Raw genomic sequence first — 26,305 nt, forward strand, 5'->3', positions numbered from 1 at the left:
TCTCTCTCCGTGTCTCTCTCCGTGTCTCTGTCTGTCTCTCTCTCTCTGTGTCTCTCTCTCTGTGTCTCTGTCTCTCTCTCTGTGTCTCTCTCTCTGTCTCTCTCTCTGTGTCTCTCTCTCTCTCTGTCTCTCTCTGTCTCTCTCTCTCTGTGTCTCTCTCCGTGTCTCTCTCTCTCTGTGTGTCTCTCTCTCTGTGTCTCTCTCTCTCTCTGTTTCTCTCTCTCTGTGTCTCTCTCTGTGTCTCTCTCTGTGTCTCTCTCTCTGTGTCTCTCTCCGTGTCTCTCTCTCTGTGTGCGTCTCTCTCTCTGTGTCTCTCTCTGTGTCTCTCTCTCTCTCTGTGTCTCTCTCCGTCTCTCTCTCTCTGTCTCTCTCTGTCTCTCTCTCTCTCTCTGTTTCTCTCTCCGTGTCTCTCTCCGTGTCTCTCTCTCTGTGTTTCTCACCTTGCCCTCCAGGTTGAGCTGCTGCATCTCCTGCTCGCTGTTGCCGATGCCGATGAAGGCGCAGGGCTGTGCCTCGTGCTCAGCGCCGCCCTCCCGCTCCATGAGCTCCTTCTTCTTCTTCCAGCCGCTGCCCATGAGGTAGACGCACGGCGGGGGCAGAAGAACCTACACACACACACACGTTAACACACACGTTAACACACATTAACACACACGTTAACACACAGACACAGTCACACACACACACACACAACAACAACAACCGCCATTCGACCACTAATTGGCGGTGACGTCACCACGACGCTTGTGCCAGGCTAGGTGCACCTTGAGGCCACCACGTGAAGTGTCGAACGCCCGCTGACAGGAGGTCACGGGGCAGACCCAGCAGGTGCCACGGGTCGACTGACTGAGATGACTGACCGATGCACCAGCTGTTCCAAACGCCGTGCCTGGCTAGGTGCAGGAGGTCACGGGTGCAGACCCAGCAGGTGCCACGGGTTGACTGAGATGACTGACCGATGCACCAGCTGTTCCAAACGCTGTGCCAGGCTAGGTGCAGGAGGTCACGGGTGCAGACCCAGCAGGTGCCACGGGTCGACTGACTGAGATGACTGACCGATGCACCAGCTGTGCCACACACACTGTGCCAGGCTAGGTGCAGGTGGTCACGGGTGCAGACCCAGCAGGTGCCACGGGTCGACTGACTGAGATGACTGACCGATGCACCAGCTGTTCCAAACGCTGTGCCAGGCTAGGTGCAGGAGGTCACGGGTGCAGACCCAGCAGGTGCCACGGGTCGACTGACTGAGATGACTGACCGATGCACCAGCTGTTCCAAACGCTGTGCCAGGCTAGGTGCAGGAGGTCACGGGTGCAGACCCAGCAGGTGCCACGGGTCGACTGACTGAGATGACTGACCAATGCACCAGCTGTGCCACACACACTGTGCCAGGCTAGGTGCAGGTGGTCACGGGTGCAGACCCAGCAGGTGCCACGGGTCGACTGACTGAGATGACTGACCGATGCACCAGCTGTTCCAAACGCTGTGCCAGGCTAGGTGCAGGAGGTCACGGGTGCAGACCCAGCAGGTGCCACGGGTCGACTGACTGAGATGACTGACCGATGCACCAGCTGTTCCAAACGCTGTGCCAGGCTAGGTGCAGGAGGTCACGGGTGCAGACCCAGCAGGTGCCACGGGTCGACTGACTGAGATAACCGGTAGATGTACCACCTGTGCCCCCTACTTGGTATGCAGCAGACGTACACACACACACACCCGTACACATGAACACACACGTACACACAGACTGTAGGGGCAAGTGCTGTTAGCGAGCACCTATGAAGGCCGGAACGGTACACGAGGGGTGGGTGGCCAGCACCACGCCCGACCGCCTTTGTCTCCCCAGTGGCGATGTTTACACACCCCACCAGGTACTCATTTGAGGCTGAGTAGACCTAGGGGAGGCCCGGGACCGGTTCAGATAATCGTCACTGGTGTTGGCCGTGAGCGGGAATCGAACCCGGGTCGCCGGGTTCATAGCGCAGCGTAGCGCTAACCGCTACACCACCGCTCCTCACACACACACATACACACACCCGTACACATGCACACACACGTACACACAAAGATCACCCGTATAGCCTCTAGCAGACTGTAGGGGCAAGTGCTGTTAGCGAGTAGCAGCGCCTGTGAAGGCTACCGGCACTGTGGCACATGAGGGGGTGGGTGGCCAGCACCATGCCCGCCCGGCCGCCTTTGTCTCCCCAGTGGCGATGTTCAAAACAAACCGCTATACACAGTAACTCATTTGAGGCCGAGTCGACCTAGGGGAGGCCCAGGACCGGTTCAGATAATCATCACCAGTGTGTAGGGTTAGCATTCGTGTGTAATGCAATTTATAGTGTTATTTTGTAGTGTGTGTATAGTGTAGTGTATAGTGTAGTGTATAGTGTAGTATTAGTGTGCATAGTGTAGTGTATAGTGTAGTATTAGTGTGTATAGTGTAGTGTATAGTGTAGTATTAGAGTGTATAGTGTAGTGTAGCATTAGTGTGTATAGTGTAGTGTATAGTGCAGTGTTAGTGTATATAGTGTAGTGTATAGTGTAGTGTATAGTGTAGTGTATAGTGTAGTATTACTGTGGATAGTGTAGTGTATAGTGTAGATTTAGTGTGTATAGTGTAGTTTTAGTGTGTATAGTGTAGTGTAGTAGTGTGTATAGTGTAGTAGTGTATAGTAGTGGTGTAGAGTGTAGTATATAGTGTAGTGTATAGTGTAGTGTACAGTGTAGTATTAGTGTGTAAAGTGTAGTGTATAGTGTAGTATTAGTGTGTATAGTGTAGTGTACAGTGTAGTGTATAGTGTAGTGTGTAATGTAGTATTAGTGTGTATAGTGTAGTGTATAGTGTAGTAGTAGTGAGTATAGTGTAGTGTATAGTGTAGTATTAGTATGTATAGTGTAGTGTATAGTGTAGTAGTAGTGAGTATAGTGTAGTGTATAGTGTAGTAGTAGTGAGTATAGTGTAGTGTATAGTGCAGTGTATAGTGTAGTATTAGTGTGTATAGTGTAGTTCTAGTGTGTATAGTGTAGTGTATAGTGTAGTAGTGTGTATAGTGTAGTATATAGTGTAGTGTATAGTGTAGTGTGTAGTGTAGTATTAGTGTGTATAGTGAAGTGTATAGTGTAGTAGTAGTGAGTATAGTGTAGTAGTAGTGAGTATAGTGTAGTGTATAGTGTAGTATTAGTGTGTACAGTGTAGTGTACAGTGTAGTGTATAGTGTTGTAGTAGTGAGTATAGTGTAGTGTATAGTGTAGTTCTAGTGTGTATAGTGTAGTGTATAGTGTAGTGGTGTGTATAGTGTAGTAGTAGTGAGTATAGTGTAGTGTATAGTGCAGTGTATAGTGTAGTATTAGTGTGTATAGTGTAGTTTTAGTGTGTATAGTGTAGTGTATAGTGTAGTAGTGTGTGTATAGTGTAGTATATAGTGTAGTGTAAAGTGTAGTGTATAGTGTAGTATTACTGTGGATAGTGTAGTGTATAGTGTAGTATTAGTGTGTATAGTGTAGTGTATGGTGTAGTGTAGTAGTGTAGTATATAGTGTAGTATATAGTGTAGTGTATAGTGTAGTGTATAGTGTAGTGTATAGTGTGGTGTACAGTGTAGTGTACAGTGTAGTGTACAGTGTAGTGTACAGTGTGGTGTACAGTGTAGTGTACAGTGTGGTGTACTACACGGATCGACTGAGCGAGTTGGGTGCAGCAGGGGTGACCGTCACCTTTTCTCATTCCCGTAAGATTTCTGAGCGACCTTTGCGTGGAGAATTAACACCGTTTGATCTCCCCGCTCCTTGAGGTAATTACGCATAGCTTCCCTGCACACACGCACACACACACGCACACACACACACGCACACACACGCGCACACGTACACACACGCGCACACACACACACACACGCACACACACACACACACATGTGAGTGTGTACACGTGTGTGCACACACACACACGCGTGTACACACACACGTGTACACGTGCGTACACGTGTGTGTGCAGTGTATACAGTGTGTGCGTTGTGTGTACAGTGTGCGTACATTGTGCGCAGTGTGTGTAGTGTGTGGGTGCGTGTACAGTGTGTGGGTTTGTGTACAGTGTGTGTACAGTGTACACAGTGTGTGGGTGTGTGCAGCGTGTACAGTGTGCACAGTGTGTGGGCGTGTACAGTGTGTACAGTGCATGTGCAGTGTGTACAGTGTGTGTACAGTGCGTGTACGCGTACCTCGTGAGTCGTTTTGGTTGAGGTCGCTCCCCAAATTGACCCCTGAGGAGGGGGCCGAGAGAAGCAGCAGCAGCGGGAGCAACGGGTCAGTGAGGAGCAACACAACAACAACAACTACACAACAACAACAACTACACAACAACAACACAACAACACAACAACAACACAACACAACAACACAACAACACAACAACAACACAACAACTACACAACACAACACAATCACTACACAACCGCAACACAACAACACAACCACAACACAACACAACAACACAACCACTACACAACCGCAAGACAAAAACAACACAACCACTACACAACAACACAACCACTACACAACAACACAACCACTACACAACAACACAGCACAACCACTACACAACACAACCACTACACAACAACAACACAACAACACAACCACTACACAACAACAACACAACAACACAACCACTACACAACAACAACACAACCACTACACAACAACACAATCACTACACAACCGCAACACAACAACAACACAGCCACTACACAACAACACAACACCACAACAACACATTCACTACACAACCCAACAACACAATAACAACACAACCACTACATAACCGCAAGACAAAAACAACACAACCACTACACAACAACACAACCACTACACAACAACACAGCACAACCACTACACAACACAACCACTACACAACACAACCACTACACAACAACACAACCACTACACAACAACACAACAACAACAACACAACCACTACACAACAACACAACAACAACAACACAACCACTACACAACACAACCACTACACAACCACTACACAACAACAGAACCACTACACAACAACACAACCACTACACAACAACACAGCACAACCACTACACAACCACAACACAACCACTACACAACCACAACACAACAACACAACCACTACACAACCACTACACAACAACACTATACAACCACAACACAGCCACTACACAACAACACTACACAACCACACAACACAGCCACTACACAACCACAACACAACAACAGAACACAGCCACACAACACAGCCACTATACAACAACACAACACAACCACACAACACAGCCACTACACAACCACTACACAACCACTACACAACACAACACAACCACTACACAACCACACAACACAACACAACCACTACACAACAACACAACACAACCACCACACACAGCAACACAACCACACAACACAGCCACTACACAACCACACAACACAACCACTACACAACCACCACACAACCACAACACAGCCACTACACAACACAACCACCACACACAGCAACACAACCACTACACAACCACTACACAACCACTACACAACCACACAACACAGCCACTACACAACCACACAACACAGGCACTACACAACCACTACACAACCACTACACAACCACAACACAAGCACACAACACAACCACACAACACAACACAGCCACTACACAACTACAACACAAGCACACAACACAACCACTACACAACCACACAACATAACCACCACACACAGCAACACAACCACCACACACAGCAACAACACAGCCACACAACACAGCCACAACACAGCCACACAACACAGCCACAACACAGCCACACAACACAGCCACAACACAGCCACACAACACAGCCACAACACAGCCACACAACACAGCCACAACACAGCCACACAACACAGCCACACAACAAAGCAGCACAACAGCCGCCCATCAACACAATACCACGGTGGCTGAACGCAGCACAGAATGTGCCTGTGCGATAGCCGTCATCGGAACCGGTCCTGGGCCTCCCCTAGGTCGACTCGGCCTCAAATGAGTACCTGGTGTAGTATCGGTGTAGTGTAGTGGTGAACATCGCTAGCACTGGGGGAGAGACAAAGGCGGCCGGGCGGGCGTGCTGCTGGCTACCCACCCCCTCAGTGTGTGCCACAGTGCCGGTAGCCTTCATAGACGCTGCTGCTGCTGCTACTCGCTACTAACAGCACTTGGCCCTACAGCCCTGCTAGAGGCTACACGGGGGACCTTTGTCTGTGTCTACCTTCATAGGCGCTGCTGATGCTACTCGCTACTAACAGCACTTGCCCCTACAGCCTGCTAGAGGCTACACGGGGGACCTTTGTCTGTCTACCTTCATAGACGCTAATACTCACTACCATTAACAGCACTTGCCCCTACAGCCCTGCTAGAGGCTACACGGGGGACCTTTGTCTGTGTCTACCTTCATAGACACTGCTGCTGCTACCAACAGCACTTGCCCCTACAGCCTGCTAGAGGCTACACGGGGGACCTTTGTCTGTGTCTACCTTCATAGGCGCTGCTGCTGCTACTCGCTACTAACAGCACTTGCCCCTACAGCCTGCGAGAGGCTACACGGGGGACCTTTGTCTGTGTCTACCTTCATAGACGCTGCTGCTACTAACAGCACTTGCCCCTACAGCCTGCTAGAGGCTACACGGGGGACCTTTGTCTGTGTCTACCTTCATAGGCGCTGCTGCTGCTACTCGCTACTAACAGCACTTGCCCCTACAGCCTGCGAGAGGCTACACGGGGGACCTTTGTCTGTGTCTACCTTCATAGACGCTGCTGCTACTAACAGCACTTGCCCCTACAGCCCGCTAGAGGCTACACGGGGGACCTTTGTCTGTGTCTACCTTTCATAGGCGCTGCTGCTGCTACTCGCTACTAACAGCACTTGCCCCTACAGCCTGATAGAGGCTACACGGGGGACCTTTGTCTGTGTCTACCTTCATAGGCGCTGCTGCTGCTACTCGCTACTAACAGCACTTGCCCCTACAGCCTGATAGAGGCTACACGGGGGACCTTTGTCTGTGTCTACCTTCATAGACGCTGCTGCTGCTACTCGCTACTAACAGCACTTGCCCCTACAGCCTGCTAGAGGCTACACGGGGGACCTTTGTCTGTGTCTACCTTCATAGACGCTGCTGCTGCTACTCGCTACTAACAGCACTTGGCCCTACAGCCCTGCTAGAGGCTACACGGGGGACCTTTGTCTGTGTCTACCTTCATAGACGCTGCTGCTGCTACTACTCGCTACTAACAGCACTTGCCCCTACAGCCTGCTAGAGGCTACACGGGGGACCTCTGTCTGTGTCTACCTTCATAGACGCTGCTGCTGCTACTCGCTACTAACAGCACTTGCCCCTACAGCCTGCTAGAGGCTACACGGGGGACCTTTGTGTCTACCTTCATAGACGCTGCTGCTGCAACTCGCTACTAACAGCACTTGCCCCTACAGCCTGCTAGAGGCTACACGGGGGACCTTTGTCTGTGTCTACCTTCATAGGCGCTGCTGCTGCTACTCGCTACTAACAGCACTTGCCCCTACAGCCTGCTAGAGGCTACACGGGGGACCTCTGTCTGTGTCTACCTTCATAGACACTGCTGCTGCTACTCGCTACTAACAGCACTTGGCCCTACAGCCCTGCTAGAGGCTACACGGGGGACCTTTGTGTCTACCTTCATAGACACTGCTGCTGTGACTCGCTACTACTAACAGCACTTGCCCCTACAGCCCTGCTAGAGGCTACACGGGGGACCTTTGTCTGTGTCTACCTTCATAGACGCTGCTGCTGCTACTACTCGCTACTAACAGCACTTGCCCCTACAGCCTGCTAGAGGCTACACGGGGGACCTCTGTCTGTGTCTACCTTCATAGACGCTGCTGCTACTACTCGCTACTAACAGCACTTGCCCCTACAGCCCGCTAGAGGCTACACGGGGGATCTTTGTCTGTGTCTACCTTCATAGGCGCTGCTGCTGCTACTCGCTACTAACAGCACTTGCCCCTACAGCCTGCTAGAGGCTACACGGGGGACCTCTGTCTGTGTCTACCTTCATAGACACTGCTGCTGCTACTCGCTACTAACAGCACTTGGCCCTAGAGCCCTGCTAGAGGCTACACGGGGGACCTTTGTGTCTACCTTCATAGACACTGCTACTCGCTACTAACAGCACTTGCCCCTACAGCCTGCGAGAGGCTACACGGGGCACCTTTGTCTGTGTGTGGGGAGCGGTGGTGTAGCGGGGTCAGCGCGTTTGCCGCGCCTCCCAATCTGTTCCCTCTGGAGCAGAAGACGCCTCAACACTCCCAAGGTCACGACCCCACTACAACACACACACCCCCCCAACTCTTACACACGGCCACACACTACACACACCACACACACATACACCACACACACACCACACCACACTCACCACACACTACAACACACACACCCCCCCCCCCAACTCTTACACACGGCCACACAACACACACCACACACACATACACCACACACACATACACCACACATACACCACACACTACAACACACACACCCCCCCCCCAACTCTTACACACGGCCACACAACACACACCACACACATACACCACACACCACACTACACACACACACACCACACACTACACACACACCCCCCAACTCTTACACACGGCCACACAACACACACCACACACATACACCACACACCACACTACACACACACACACACCACACACTACACACACATACACCACACACATACACCACACACCACACACACCACACACACACTACACACACATACACCACGCACCACACTACACCACACACCACACTACACACACTACACACACACATACACCACACACCACACTACACACACCACACACACACCACACACTACACACACACCCCCCAACTCTTACACACGGCCACACACTACACACACATACACCACACACACATACACCACACACACACACACCACACACTACACACACACCCCCCAACTCTTACACACGGCCACACAACACACACACATACACCACACTACATACACACACACTACACACACAAACACACCACACACACCACATACCACACACACCACACACTACACACATACCACACACTACACTACACACACACACCACACCACACACTACACACACACACCACACCACACACACACCCCACACCACACACACACCACACACACTACACACATACACCACACCCCACACACACACACACCACACTCACCACACACACCACACACACATACACCACACTCACCACACACAAACACCACACCCCACACACACACACACCACACTCACCACACACACCACACACACATACACCACACTCACATACACCACACACACATACACCACACACCACACTACACACACACACACCACACACTACACACCCCCCCCCCAACTCTTACACACGGCCACACAACACACACACATACACCACACACACATACACCACACACCACACACACACCACACACACACACCACACTACACACCACACTACACACCACACACCACACTACACCACACACTACACACACCACACTCACCACACACAAACACCACACCCCACACACACACACACCACACTCACCACACACACCACACACACATACACCACACACACATACACCACGCACCACACTACACACACCACACCACACACTACACACCCCCCCCCCCCAACTCTTACACACGGCCACACACTACACACCACACACCACACTACATACACACACCACACACACACCACACCACACACACACCACACTACACACCACACACCACACTACACACCACACTACACCACACACTACACACAAACACCACACCCCACACACACACACACCACACTCACCACACACACCACACACACATACACCACACACACATACACCACGCACCACACTACACACACCACACCACACACTACACACCCCCCCCCCAACTCTTACACACGGCCACACACTACACACCACACACCACACTACATACACACACCACACACACACCACACACACACCACACCACACACCACACCACACTACACACCACACACACACCACACTACACACACCACACACACACACACCACACACACACACACACCACACACACACCACACACACACACACACCACACACACACACCACACACAACACACACCACACCCACACAAATCACACCACACACTACACACATACACCACACACAACACACACAACACCCACACACAACACCCACACACCACACCACACACCACACCACACACCACAGCACCACACACAAACCACACCACACACTACACACATACACTACACACAACACACACACACACTACACCACACAAACACCACACTACACACACCACACAAAGACCCCCCGTGTAGCCTCTAGCAGACTGCAGGGGCAAGTGCTGTTAGTGAGCGCCTATGAAGGCTACCGGCACGGCACACGAGGGGGTGGGTGGCCAGCACCACGCCCGACCGCCTTTGTCTCCCCAGTGACGCTGTTCACACACTGCACCAGGTACTCATTTCAGGCTGAGTCGTTCTAGGGGAGGCCCAGGACGGGTGTTGGCCGTGAGAGGGAATCCAACTCGGGTCACCAGGTTCATAGCGCAGCGTAGCGCTAACCACTACACCACCGCTCCCCACACTCTTTCTCTCACTCACCATCTCTCTCTCACTCACCATCTTTCTCTCTCACTCACCATCTCTCTCACTCACTCACCATCTCTCTCACTCACTCACCAGCTCTCTCACTCACTCACCATCTCTCTCACTCACTCACCATCTCTCTCACTCACTCACCATCTCTCTCGCTCACTCACCATCTCTCTCGCTCACTCACCATCTCTCTCGCTCACTCACCATCTCTCTCGCTCACTCACCATCTCTCTCGCTCACTCACCATCTCTCTCGTTCACTCACCATCTCTCTCGCTCACTCACCATCTTTCTCTCACTCACCATCTCTCTCTCACTTACCATCTCTCTCTCACTCACCATCTCTCTCGCTCACTCACCATCTCTCTTACTCACCATCTCTCTCACTCACTCACCATCTCTCTCGCTCACTCACCATCTCTCTCACTCACTCACCATCTCTCTCACTCACCATCTCTCTCTCTCACTCACCATCTCTCTCGCTCACTCACCATCTCTCTCTCTCACTCACCATCTCTCTCTCTCACTCACTCACCATCTCTCTCACTCACCATCTCTCTCTCTCACTCACCATCTCTCTCTCACTCACCATCTCTCCCGCTCACTCACCATCTCTCCCGCTCACTCACCATCTCTCTCGCTCACTCACCATCTAACTCGCTCACTCACCATCTCTCTCGCTCACTCACCATCTCTCTCACTCACCATCTCTCTCTCTCACTCACCATCTCTCTCGCTCACTCACCATCTCTCTCACTCACCATCTCTCTCTCTCACTCACCATCTCTCTCACTCACCATCTCTCTCTCTCTCACTCACCATCTCTCTCTCTCTCACTCACCATCTCTCCCGCTCACTCACCATCTCTCCCGCTCACTCACCATCTCTCTCGCTCACTCACCATCTATCTCGCTCACTCACCATCTCTCTCGCTCACTCACCATCTCTCTCGCTCACCATCTCTCTTACTCACCATCTCTCTCACTCACCATCTCTCTCTCTCTCTCACCATATCTCTCTCACTCACCATCTCTCTCACCCCATCTCTCTCTCTCACCCCATCTCTCTCGCTCTCTCACACTCACCATCTCTCTCACTCACCTTCTCTCTCACTCACCATCTCTCTCTCACCATCTCTCTCACCATCACTCTCCCCATCTCTCTCTCCCTCTCTCACCTTCTCGCCATCTCTCTCACCATCTCTCTCTCACCATCTTTCTCTCACCATCTCTCTCTCACTCACCATCTCTCTCACCCCATCTCTCTCTCTCTCACCCCATCTCTCTCGCACTCTCACACTCACCATCTCTCTCTCTCTCACTCACCATCTCTCTCTCATCTCGCTCTCTCTCTCACCATCTCTCTCTCTCTCACTCACCATCTCTCTCTCTCACTCACCATCTCTCTCGCTCACTCACCATCTCTCATCTCGCTCTCTCTCTCTCTCACCATCTCTCTCCCCCCATCTCACCCTCTTTCACCCAGTGTCTCAATCGCCCTGCTGTTGTTCCTGCTGCTGATGGGTTAAACCCCCCCCACTACCCCCCACCCCGTGTGATTAGGGTCAATTAGTGGTGCTACTAATTGGGGGCGACTTAATGAGCAGTTAAGGAAAACCCGCTCCCCGTTCAGGGATTGATTTTTTTTTTCCCACGTACAACGCAGCTGTCACGGTCTGGAATCACCCCTAAACTCACGGCATATGGCAACGCACTCACTACATACACTAACACACTTACTAATATACTAACACACTCATTCATATAGTAACACACTTACTAATATACTAACACACTCATTCATACACTAACACACTTACTAATATACTAACACACTCATTCATATACTAACACACTTACTAATATACTAACACACTCATTCATATACTAACACACTAATATACTAACACACTCATTCATATACTAACACACTTACTAATATACTAACACACTCATTCATATACTAACACACTTACTAATATACTAACACACTCATTCATATACTAACACACTAATATACTAACACACTCATTCATATACTAACACACTTACTAATATACTAACACACTCATTCATACACTAACACACTTACTAATATACTAACACACTCATTCATATACTAACACACTTACTAATATACTAACACACTCATTCATATACTAACACACTTACTACTATACTAACACACTCATTCATACACTAACACACTTACTAATATACTAACACACTCATTCATATACTAACACACTTACTAATATACTAATACACTTACTAATATACTAACACACTCATTCATATACTAACACACTTAATAATATACTAATACACTCATTCATATACTAACACACTTACTAATATACTAACACACTTACTAATATACTAACACACTTACTAATATACTAACACACTCATTGATATACTAACACACTTACTAATATACTAACACACTTACTACTATACTAACACACTTACTAATATACTAACACACTCATTCATATACTAACACACTTACTAATATACTAACACACTTACTAATATACTAACACACTTACTAATATACTAACACACTCATTGATATACTAACACACTTACTAATATACTAACACACTTACTACTATACTAACACACTTACTAATATACTAACACACTCATTCATATACTAACACACTTACTAATATACTAACACACTTACTACTATACTAACACACTTACTAATATACTAACACACTCATTCATATAGTAACACACTTACTAATATACTAACACACTCATTGATATACTAACACACTTACTAATATACTAACACACTTACTACTATACTAACACACTTACTAATATACTAACACACTCATTCATATACTAACACACTTACTAATATACTAACACACTCATTCATATACTAACACACTTACTACTATACTAACACACTCATTCATACACTAACACACTTACTAATATACTAACACACTCATTCATATACTAACACACTTACTAATATACTAATACACTTACTAATATACTAACACACTCATTCATATACTAACACACTTAATAATATACTAATACACTCATTCATATACTAACACACTTACTAATATACTAACACACTTACTAATATACTAACACACTTACTAATATACTAACACACTCATTCATATACTAACACACTTACTAATATACTAACACACTTACTACTATACTAACACACTTACTAATATACTAACACACTCATTCATATACTAACACACTTACTAATATACTAACACACTTACTACTATACTAACACACTTACTACTATACTAATACACTTACTAATATACTAACACACTCATTCATATAGTAACACACTTACTAATATACTAACACACTCATTCATATAGTAACACACTTACTAATATACTAACACACTCATTCATATACTAACACACTTACTAATATACTAACACACTCATTCATATACTAACACACTTACTAATATACTAACACACTCATTCATATACTAACACACTTACTAATATACTAACACACTCATTCATATAGTAACACACTTACTAATATACTAACACACTTACTAACACACTTACTACTATACTAATACACTTACTAATATACTAACACACTCATTCATATACTAACACACTCATTCATATACTAACACACTTACTAATATACTAACACACTCATTCATATAGTAACACACTTACTAATATACTAACACACTTACTACTATACTAACACACTTACTACTATACTAACACACTTACTAATATACTAACACACTTACTAATATACTAACACACTCATTCATATACTAACACACTTACTAATATACTAATACACTTACTAATATACTAACACACTCATTCATATACTAACACACTTACTAATATACTAACACACTCATTCATATACTAACACACTTACTAATATACTAACACACTCATTCATATACTAACACACTTACTAATATACTAACACACTTACTAATATACTAACACACTCATTCATATACTAACACACTTACTAATATACTAACACACTCATTCATATACTAATACACTTACTAATATACTAACACACTCATTCATATACTAACACACTTACTAATATACTAACACACTCATTCATATACTAACACACTAATATACTAACACACTCATTCATATAGTAACACACTTACTAATATACTAATACACTTACTAATATACTAACACACTCATTCATATACTAACACACTTACTAATATACTAACACACTCATTCATATACTAACACACTTACTAATATACTAACACACTCATTCATATACTAACACACTTACTAATATTCTAACACACTCATTCATATACTAACACACTTACTAATATACTAACACACTTACTAACACACTTACTACTATACTAATACACTTACTAAAATACTAACACACTCATTCATATACTAACACACTCATTCATATACTAACACACTTACTAATATACTAACACACTCATTCATATAGTAACACACTTACTAATATACTAACACACTTACTACTATACTAACACACTTACTACTATACTAATACACTTACTAATATACTAACACACTTACTACTATACTAACACACTTACTACTATACTAATACACTTACTAATATACTAACACACTCATTCATATACTAACACACTTACTAATATACTAACACACTCATTCATATACTAACACACTTACTAATATACTAACACACTCATTCATATACTAACACACTTACTAATATACTAACACACTTACTACTATACTAATACACTTACTAATATACTAACACACTCATTCATATACTCACACACTCACTAATATACTAACACACTCATTCATATACTAACACACTTACTAATATACTAACACACTTACTACTATACTAACACACTTACTACTATACTAATACACTTACTAATATACTAACACACTCATTCATATACTAACACACTTACTAATATACTAACACACTCATTCATATACTAACACACTTACTAATATACTAACACACTTACTACTATACTAATACACTTACTAATATACTAACACACTCATTCATATACTCACACACTTACTAATATACTAACACACTCATTCATATACTAACACACTTACTAATATACTAACACTCATTCATATACGAACACACTTAGTATATGAATGAGTGTGTTAGTATATTACTAACACACTTACTAATATACTAACACACTCATTCATATACTAACACACTTACTAATATACTAACACACTTACTACTATACTAATACACTTACTAATATGCTAACACACTCATTCATATACTAACACACTTACTAATACACTAACACACTCATTCATATACTAACACACTTACTAGTATACTAACACACTCATTCATATACTAACACACTTACTAATATACTAACACACTTACTACTATACTAATACACTTACTAATATACTAACACACTCATTCATATACTCACACACTTACTAATATACTAATACACTTACTAATATACTAATACACTCACTACATATACTAATACATTTACTAATATACTAACACACTCATTCATACACTAACACACTTACTAATATACTAACACACTCATTCATATACTAACACACTTACTAATATACTAACACACTCATTCATATACTAACACACTTACTAATATACTAACACACTTACTACTATACTAACACACTTACTACTATACTAATACACTTACTAATATACTAACACACTCATTCATATACTAACACACTTACTAATACACTAACACACTCATTCATATACTAACACACTTACTAATATACTAACACACTCATTCATATACTAACACACTTACTAATATACTAACACACTTACTACTATACTAACACACTTACTACTATACTAATACACTTACTAATATACTAACACACTCATTCATATACTAACACACTTACTAATATACTAACACACTCATTCATATACTAACACACTTACTAATATACTAACACACTCATTCATATACTAACACACTTACTAATATACTAACACACTTACTACTATACTAACACACTTACTACTATACTAATACACTTACTAATATACTAACACACTCATTCATATACTAACACACTTACTACTATACTAATACACTTACTAATATACTAACACACTCATTCATATACTAACACACTTACTACTATACTAATACACTCACTACATATACTAATACATTTACTAATATACTAACACTCATTCATACACTAACACACTTACTAATATACTAACACTCATTCATATACTAACACACTTACTAATATACTAACACACTCATTTATATACTAACACACTTCCTAATATACTAACACACTTATTAATATTCTAACACACTTACTACTATACTAATACACTTACTAATATACTAACACTCATTCATATACTAACACACTTACTAATATACTAACACACTTACTAATATACTAACACACTTACTACTATACTAACACACTCATTCATATATTAACACACTTACTACTATACTAATAAACTTACTAATCTACTAACACACTTACTAATATACTAACACACTAATATACTAATACACTCATCCATATACTAACACACTTACTAATATACTAATACACTCACTACATATACAATACACTTACTAATATACTAATACACTTACTAATATACTAATACACTCACTACATATACTAACACACTTACCAATATACTAACACGCTTACCAATATACTAACACACTTACCAATATACTAATATACTCATTCATATATAAACTCGGTCATATACTAACACACTTACCAATATACTAATACACACTCACTACATATACTAACATACTTACCAATATACTAATACTCATTCATATACTAACACACTTACTAATATACTAATACACTCACTACATATACTAACATACTTACCAATATACTAATACACTCATTCATATATAAACTCGCTCCTATACTAACATACCAATGTATTAATACACCAACTCGTATACTTACTAATATATTCACTCAGACGAACACAGTCATAGAATAATACAATAATAGACTAACACTCACTCATATAAATACTCATTCATATACTTACTAATACACTCAATCATATACTTAAACACCCACTCATAGTCATGCACTAAATTATATACTATAATAGTCACTCATATACTTACTAATACACTCAATCATATACTTAAACACCCACTCATAGTCATGCACTAAATTATATACTATAATAGTCACTCATATACTTACTAATACACTCAATCATATACTTAAACACCCACTCATAGTCATGCACTAAATTATATACTATAATAGTCACTCATATACTTACTAATACACTCAATCATATACTTAAACACCCACTCATAGTCATGCACTAAATTATATACTATAACAGTCACTCACATACTTACTAATACACTCAATCATATACTTACACAACCACTCATAGTCATGCACTAAATTATATACTATAACAGTCACTCACATACTTACTAATACACTCAATCATATACTTACACAACCACTCATAGTCATGCACTCAATTATATACTATAATAGTCACTCACATACTTACAAATACACTCAATCATATACTTAAACACCCACTCATAGTCATGCACTAAATTATATACTATAATAGTCACTCATATACTTACTAATACACTCAATCATATACTTAAACACCCACTCATAGTCATGCACTAAATTATATACTATAACAGTCACTCACATACTTACTAATACTCAATCATATACTTACACACCTACTCATAGTCATGCACTAAATTAGTCAGCTGTACGTCACCGTATGGGTTGCGAAGCTATAAGTAACTCGGCGCTTACGTTATTCTGTGAACCTGTCCTTAAAATTATTAAGAAATAAATAAGAAACCCTCTACAAATGTTGTCTCGTAAGTCGTCTCATTACACTAACACAATTATATATGAACACACACTCATATACTAACAGTTATATACGAACACTCACTCTATACCAACAGCCTGAGTCTATGGGTCTCTATATGAGGTTACATGCATCTGCGTGCACGTGATTGCATCTCTATGCAAGACCATGAACTCACTGCATGATAACCCGGTTAAATCTTAACTCCCTGTGAGTCTATGTCTCGGTACGCTAGTCCATAGGTCTCTCTGTGTGATGAGTCTATGGGTCTCCGTGTGAGTCTATGGCTCGGTACGCTAGTCCATCGGTCTGTGTGAGTGAGTCTACAGGTCTCTGTGTGATGAGTCTCTGGGTCTCTGTGTAATGAGTCTATGGGTCTCTGTGTAATGAGTCTAGGGGTCTCTGTGTGATGAGTCCATGGGTCTGTGCGAGTCTACGGGTCTCTGTGTGATGAGTCTATGGGTCTCTGTGTAATGAGTCTACGGGTATCTGTGTGATGAGTCCATGGGTCTGTGCGAGTCTACGGGTCTCTGTGTGAGTTTACGGGTCTCTGTGATGAGTCTACTCGGTCTCTGCATGGTGAGTCTATGGGTCTCTGTGTGAGTCTATGGCTCTCTGTGTGAGTCTATGGCTCTGTGTGAGTCTATGGCTCTCTGTGTGAGTGAGTCTATGGCTCTGTGTGAGTCTATGGCTCTCTGTGAGTGAGTCTATGGGTCTCTGTGTGAGTCTATGGGTCTCTGTGTGAGTGAGTCTATGGCTCTCTGTGTGAGTCTATGGGTCTCTGTGTGAGTGAATCTATGGCACAGTGCGAGTGAGTCTACGGCTCTCTGTGTGAGTCTATGGGTCTCTGTGTGGTGAGTCTATGGGTCTCTGTGTGGTGAGTCTATGGGTCTCTGTGTGAGTGAGTCTATGGGTCTCTGTGAGTGAGTCTATGGCTCTCTGTGTGAGTGAGTCTGTGGGTCTCTGTGTGAGTGAGTCTATGGCTCTCTGTGTGAGTGAGTCTGTGGGTGTCTGTGTGAGTGAGTCTATGGATCTCTGTGTGAGTGAGTCTATGGGTCTCTGTGTGAGTGAGTATATGGGTCTCTGTGTGAGCCTACGGCTCTCTGTGTGAGTCTACGGCTGTGTGAGTCTATGGCTCTCTGTGTGAGTGAGTCTATGGCTGTGTGTGAGTCTATGGCTCTCTGTGTGAGTGAGTCTATGGCTCTGTGTGAGTCTATGGCTCTCTGTGAGTCAGTCTATGGCTCTGTGTGAGTCTATGGCTCTCTGTGTGAGTGAGTCTATGGCTCTGTGTGAGTCTATGGCTCTGTGTGAGTCTACGGCTCTCTGTGTGAGTCTATGGCTCTCTGTGTGAGTGAGTCTATGGCTCTGTGTGAGTCTATGGCTCTCTGTGTGAGTCTATGGCTCTGTGTGAGTCTACGGCTCTCTGTGTGAGTGAGTCTATGGCTCTGTGTGAGTCTATGGCTCTGTGTGAGTCTATGGCTCTCTGTGTGAGTCTATGGGTCTCTGTGTGAGTGAGTCTACGGCTCTGTGTGAGTCTATGGCGCTCTGTGTGAGTCTATGGCTCTCTGTGTGAGTGAGTCTATGGCTCTGTGTGAGTCTATGGCTCTCTGTGTGAGTGAGTCTATGGCTCTCTGTGTGAGTGAGTCTATGGCTGTGTGAGTCTATGGCTGTGTGTGAGTCTATGGCTCTCTGTGTGAGTGAGTCTATGGCTCTGTGTGAGTCTATGGCTCTCTGTGTGAGTGAGTCTATGGCTCTGTGTGAGTCTATGGCTCTGTGTGAGTGAGTCTATGGCTCTGTGTGAGTCTATGGCTCTCTGTGTGAGTCTACGGCTCTGTGTGAGTGAGTCTATGGCTGTGTGAGTCTATGGCTCTGTGTGAGTCTACGGCTCTCTGTGTGAGTCTATGGCTCTCTGTGTGAGTGAGTCTATGGCTCTGTGTGAGTCTATGGCTCTCTGTGTGAGTGAGTCTATGGCTCTGTGCGAGTGGTTGGGGGGGAAGTAAACTGTCACTCGGGACTCCCCGGTTAAAATCACGGGACACTTTTAAACCGTAAAAAAAAAACCTTTTACCGCTCGCACAAAAAGAGGGCCTTAAAACTGTTCAATAAAAATCCAGGGCCGAGTCAAAGTCGCAAAGTGGACTCGAGAGAAATGAATTACTTATTGCCGGGGTAAAGGCAGATTTAAAACAACGATGGCTTCTGGAAGAGGGTCGGTGAGTCCGCAAAGGGACGAGTTTTCAACCTGGGCTCGAGCCCTGGGTCTGGGTGTCTCTCTCCCTCATCATCATCATCATCACGGTGGCTAGGAGATGTTAACTACCTCGCCTGGTATCCAGGAGGTCGTGGGTTCGATCCTGACCCTGACGACGCCTGCTGATGTATATTTGAATTATGCGTCCCTCTCTCTCTCTCATCCTCATCATCATGGTGGCTAGGAGATGATGTTAACTACATCACCTGGTATCCAGGAGGTCGTGGGTTCCGATCCCGACCCCGATGCCTGCTGCTGCTGCTGCATATTTGGAGTTTGCGTGTCTCTCATCATCATCATCATGGTGGCTAGGAGATGATGTTAACTACATCACCTGGTATCCAGGAGGTCGTGGGTTCCGATCCCAACCCCGATGCCTGCTGCTGCTGCTGCATATTTGGAGTTTGCGTGTCTCTCATCATCATCGTCATGGTGGCTAGGAGATGATGTTAACTACATCACCTGGTATCCAGGAGGTCGTGGGTTCCGATCCCTACCCCGATGCCTGCTGCTGCTGCTGCATATTTGGAGTTTGCGTGTCTCTCATCATCATCATCATGGTGGCTAGGAGATGATGTTAACTACATCACCTGGTATCCAGGAGGTCGTGTGTTCCGATCCCTACCCCGATGCCTGCTGCTGCTGCATATTTGGAGTTTGCGTGTCTCTCATCATCATAATGGTGGCTAGGAGATGATGTTAACTACATCACCTGGTATCCAGGAGGTCGTGGGTTCCGATCCCAACCCCGATGCCTGCTGCTGCTGCATATTTGGAGTTTGCGTGTCTCTCATCATCATCATCATCATGGTGGCTAGGAGATGATGTTAACTACATCACCTGGTATCCAGGAGGTCGTGGGTTCCGATCCCCACCCCGATGCCTGCTGCTGCTGCTGTACATTTGGAGTGAGCGTCTCTCTCACTCTTGCCGTGGTGATCCCATTGATTTGTCCCCGGGCCCTCCGGGCTTTCCCTTCCACATTTACAATCAACGTCACCACACGTTCAGATTTATTTGGCTGCTGCGATAAATTTCCACTCATTTTTTGATGGCCAGGTCGCTTCTGAAAGAAGAGCCACAACACAGCAGCTCGGCGGAGGCTCTTAACTTGATGACGTAAAATATTTTTGGTTTTAAGTTTAGTCTCTGGGATCCGCCGTGTATCTCTATGGGTCTCTATGTAACTATGGGTCTCTTATGGGTCTACCATGTATCTCTATGGGTCTCGACATAACTCAATGGGTCTCTATGGGTCTCTATGGGTCTATTGTGTATCTCTATGGGTCTCTATATAACTCAATGGGTCTCTTATGGGTCTACCATGTATCTCTATGGGTCTCGACATAACTCAATGGGTCTCTATGGGTCTACCGTGTATCTCTGTGTCTCTATATACCTCAATGGGTCTCTATGGGTCTGTGTATCTCTATGGGTCTCCATGGATCTACCATGTATTTCTACGGGTTTCTATATAACTCAATGGGTCTCTATGGGTCTACTATGTATCTCTATGGGTCTCTATATAACTCAATGGGTCTCTATGGGTCTGTATATCTCTATGGGTATCTATGGGTCTACCATATATCTCTATGGGTATTATGTATCTCTATGGGTCTCTATGCATCTGTAATTTCCACGTGATGATGGTGATAAGCCCACTTCGTTGAGCTGTGGGGCCCTTACACCTGGTAACAATAAAAACAAACACTAGTTTGGTTTTAGTTGTCTGTGGGTCTCCATCTCTATGGGTCTCTGTGTCTGTGTGTCTCTGTGGGTCTATGGGAATCTGTGGATCTCTATGGGTCTATATGGGTCTCTATGGGTCTGTGTGTCTCTGTGGGTATCTGTCTGTCTCTGTGGGTCTATGGGTATCTGTGGATCTCTGTGGGTCTATATGGGTCTATATGGGTCTCTATGGGTCTGTGTGTCTCTGTGGGTATCTGTGGGTCTCTGTGGGTCTATGGGTATCTGTGGATCTTTATGGGTCTATGGGTCTCTATGGGTCTCTATGGGTCTGTGAGTCTCTGTGGGTCTCTGTAGGTCTATGGGTATCTGTGGATCTCTATGGGTCTATGGGGGTATATGGGTCTCTATGGGTCTCTATGGGTCTGTCTCTCTGTGGGTCTCCACTGGTCTGTGGGTCTCTGTGTCTGTGGGTCTCTATGGGTCTCTGTGGGTATGTGTGTCTCTGTGGGTCTCTATGTCTGTGTGTCTATGTGGGTCTCTGTCTGTGTGTCTCTGTGAGTCTCTATGGGTCTCTATATGTCTCTATGTGTCTGTGGATCTCTATGGGTCTCTATGGGTCTTTGTCTGTGCGTCTCTGTGGATCTCTGTGTGTCTCTATGGCTCTGTCTGTGGGTCTCTGTGGATCTCTATGGGTCTCTATGGGTCTCTATGGGTCTGTGGATCTATATGGGTCTCTATGGGTCTTTGTCTGTGCGTCTCTGTGGATCTCTGTGTGTCTCTATGGCTCTTTGTCTGTGGGTCTCTATGGGTCTCTATATGTCTCTATGGGTCTGTGTGTCTCTGTGGATCTCCGTGTGTCTCTATGGGTCTCCGTGGGTCTCTATGGCGCTCTGCGCGTTAAGACTGATATACGCATGATTATATCAGCCCACGTGGTTGAGCTGCTATCGTTTGTGATGACCAGGTGGTTCCCTTCTGAACAAAGAGTTGCATAGCAACTCAGTGGGGCCCTTACCCTGGTAGTTGAAATAAATCACGACGTTTCGGTTCAGCAGTTCCAATGCTGGCTTGGTTTTGCCATCGAAACGTCGCGATTTCATTTTATTTTCCGCCTTACGTGACTTTGCCGAAAGAATCAAAGAGTGTGGATTCCTGCAGTCACGAAAGCTTCAAATCAAGATTGTTTAGTTGAAGTCATTACAGATCAGTTTCTCCCCATCTGCTGCTGGCCTGTTAAACAAGGCCAAGGGCTTACACTGATTTTAACATTTTATCTACATAATGACACCTTGCCGATATTAATTATGTTAACCTATTTGCATGTTTTATTTTTCAATTATATCTTAAAGCTATTTTATATTCGATATTTATTCAATTTTATATACTTCAGCCCCTTGGTGTTAGTTAGACTTTTAACCCTTATTATTATAGTAAGACTTGTTTAAAACTTATTTATGATTTTAGATTCCTATATGTTGAATGTATGCACCATCCTGCCAAAGTAAATTCCGTGTCGGTGTGAACTTTCATGGCGAATAAAACCCTTTCTGATTCTGATTCTGTGCCAGACGTACTGAACCAGCACAGCTGAGAATCCTGGGTTCGAGCCCTGGGTCTGGGTGTCTCTCTCTCTCAGGGGGTTCACGATGGCCGTGTCAGAGACACTGAGAGTCTGGGTTCAAGCCCTGGGTCTGGGTGTCTCTCTCTCTCTCAGCGAGCTCGTAAAGGCCGTGACAGAGAAACTGAACCAGCACAGCTGAGAATCCTGGGTTCGAGCCCTGGGTCTGGGATGTCTCTCTCTCTCAGGGGGTTCACAATGGCCGTGTCAGAGACACTGAGAGTCTGGGTTCAAGCCCTGAGTCTGGGTGTCTCTCTCTCTCAGGGGGTTCACGATGGCCGTGTAGGAGACACTGAGAGCCTGGGTTCGAGCCCTGGGTCTGGGTGTCTCTCGCTCTCAGGGGGTTCACGATGGCCGTGTCGGTGACACTGAGAGCCTGGGTTCGAGCCCTGGGTCTGGGTGTCTCTCTCTCTCTCAGCGAGCTCGTAAAGGCCGTGTCAGAGACACTGAACCAGCACAGCTGAGAGCCTGGGTTCGAGCCCTGGGTCTGGGTGTGTCTCTCTCTCTCAGGGGGTTCACGATGGCCGTGTCGGTGACACTGAGAGCCTGGGTTCGAGCCCTGGGTCTGGGTGTCTCTCTCTCTCTCAGCGAGCTCGTAATGGCCGTGACAGAGACACTGAACCAGCACAGCTGAGAGCCTGGGTTCGAGCCCTGGGTCTGGGTGTCTCTCCCTCTCTAAGCGAGCTCGTAAAGGCCGTGACAGAGACACTGAACCAGCACAGCCGAGAAGCCTGGGTTCGAGCCCTGGGTCTGGGCGTGTCTCCCTCTCTCAGGGAGCTCGTAATGGCCGTGACAGAGACACTGAACCAGCACAGCTGAGAGCCTGGGTTCGAGCCCTGGGTCTGGGTGTGTCTCTCTCTCTCTCAGGGAATTCACGATGGCCGTGTCGGTGACACTGAGAGCCTGGGTTCGAAGCCCTGGGTCTGGGTGTCTCTCTCTCTCAGGGGGTTCACGATGGCCGTGTAGGAGACACTGAGAGCCTGGGTTCGAGCCCTGGGTCTGGTTGTCTCTCCCTCTCTCTGCGAGCTCGTAATGGATTTCGGCCACCTAAAAATCATAAACGAACAGCCCTATGGGCTTTACCTGGTAAGACAAATGAAATTGTTTACAACTTTTGGCGCTGTCCTCTGTTTGAGACGAGGCTCAAAAGAAAGCTGTCTCTGGTGTGGACCAATCAGTTTCAAGGACAATGCAAGTATAATCAGAGTATGTGTTTTGTCTGCATTCTGACCACAAGTATTGTGGTTAATGCAGACGGGATTCCTTGTAAAAGCTTTCAGTTTGGTGTTTTAACATCAGGTGTGGTTTTCACACCTGATGATGATTGCTTGTTTTGCAGTCGAAACGTCGTGAGAATTTTCTTGTTTTATATTTTCATTATTTTATTGTTTCCCTTCTACGTGGTGGTGACTTTACCGAAAAAACCAAGAATATGAATCCCTGCAGTCACGAAAGCTTTAAATCAAAATCTTAAACACAGCTGTTTTGTTGCCAGAAGAAAGAGGGGAAAAAACCTATTATCATTGTTTACTTTTATCTGTATTTTTTTTAAGTGATGCGTTCACCTTGCCTAAACGTTGCACTCCGATCGTGTTTGTACTGTTTGTTGTTGCTGTGACGTTCTGACCCCGTGACCCTTGATGGGCATCTGTGACACAAAGAGCTTCATGGCTCATCGGATTTCCCCTGCAAGAAAAAAATATGCTGATGCTGACCTGCGGTTGAACCAGGTTGTTCTGAAGTGAGGTGAGTTTACACTCTCAGCTCAGTCGCCAGTGATTTATGAATACTCCCAAAGATTTGATTAGATACATAGACTCACATAGAGACCCATAGAGTTACACAGAGACCCATACTTATACAGAGACCCATAGACTTACACAGAGCCATAGACTAACACAGAGACCCATAGACTAACACAAAGACCCATAGACTCACATAAAGACCTACAGTGAGGGAAAAAAAGTATTTGATCCCCTGCTGATTTTGTACGTTTGCCCACTGACAAAGAAATTATCAGTCTATAATTTTAATGGTAGGTTTATTTGAACAGTGAGAGACAGAATAACAACAATAA

The 26,305-nt window shown here is 45.0% G+C and overlaps 1 protein-coding gene across 2 annotated transcripts in view; it reads right to left on the reverse strand.

Moving 5' to 3' along the window:
* Positions 1–3,814, reverse strand: part of LOC116958353 (suppressor of hairless protein homolog) — a 38,814-nt gene extending 35,000 nt beyond the window's left edge. For both annotated transcript variants that reach the window (XM_076056479.1, XM_076056480.1), the window contains exons 1-2: positions 3,717–3,814; positions 441–605 (exon numbers count right to left, since the gene is read on the reverse strand). In XM_076056479.1, coding sequence (XP_075912594.1) covers positions 441–575 — 135 coding nt within the window. In that variant the 5' untranslated portion in view covers positions 576–605; positions 3,717–3,814. The remainder of the gene's footprint in view (positions 1–440; positions 606–3,716) is intronic.
* Between the last annotated feature and the right edge of the window lie 22,491 nt (positions 3,815–26,305).

This window comes from Petromyzon marinus, chromosome 76 (assembly GCF_048934315.1).
Source record: "Petromyzon marinus isolate PM22_M1 ecotype Great Lakes invasive population chromosome 76, UKy_Petmar_22M1.pri1.0, whole genome shotgun sequence".
Lineage (NCBI taxonomy): Eukaryota > Metazoa > Chordata > Hyperoartia > Petromyzontiformes > Petromyzontidae > Petromyzon > Petromyzon marinus.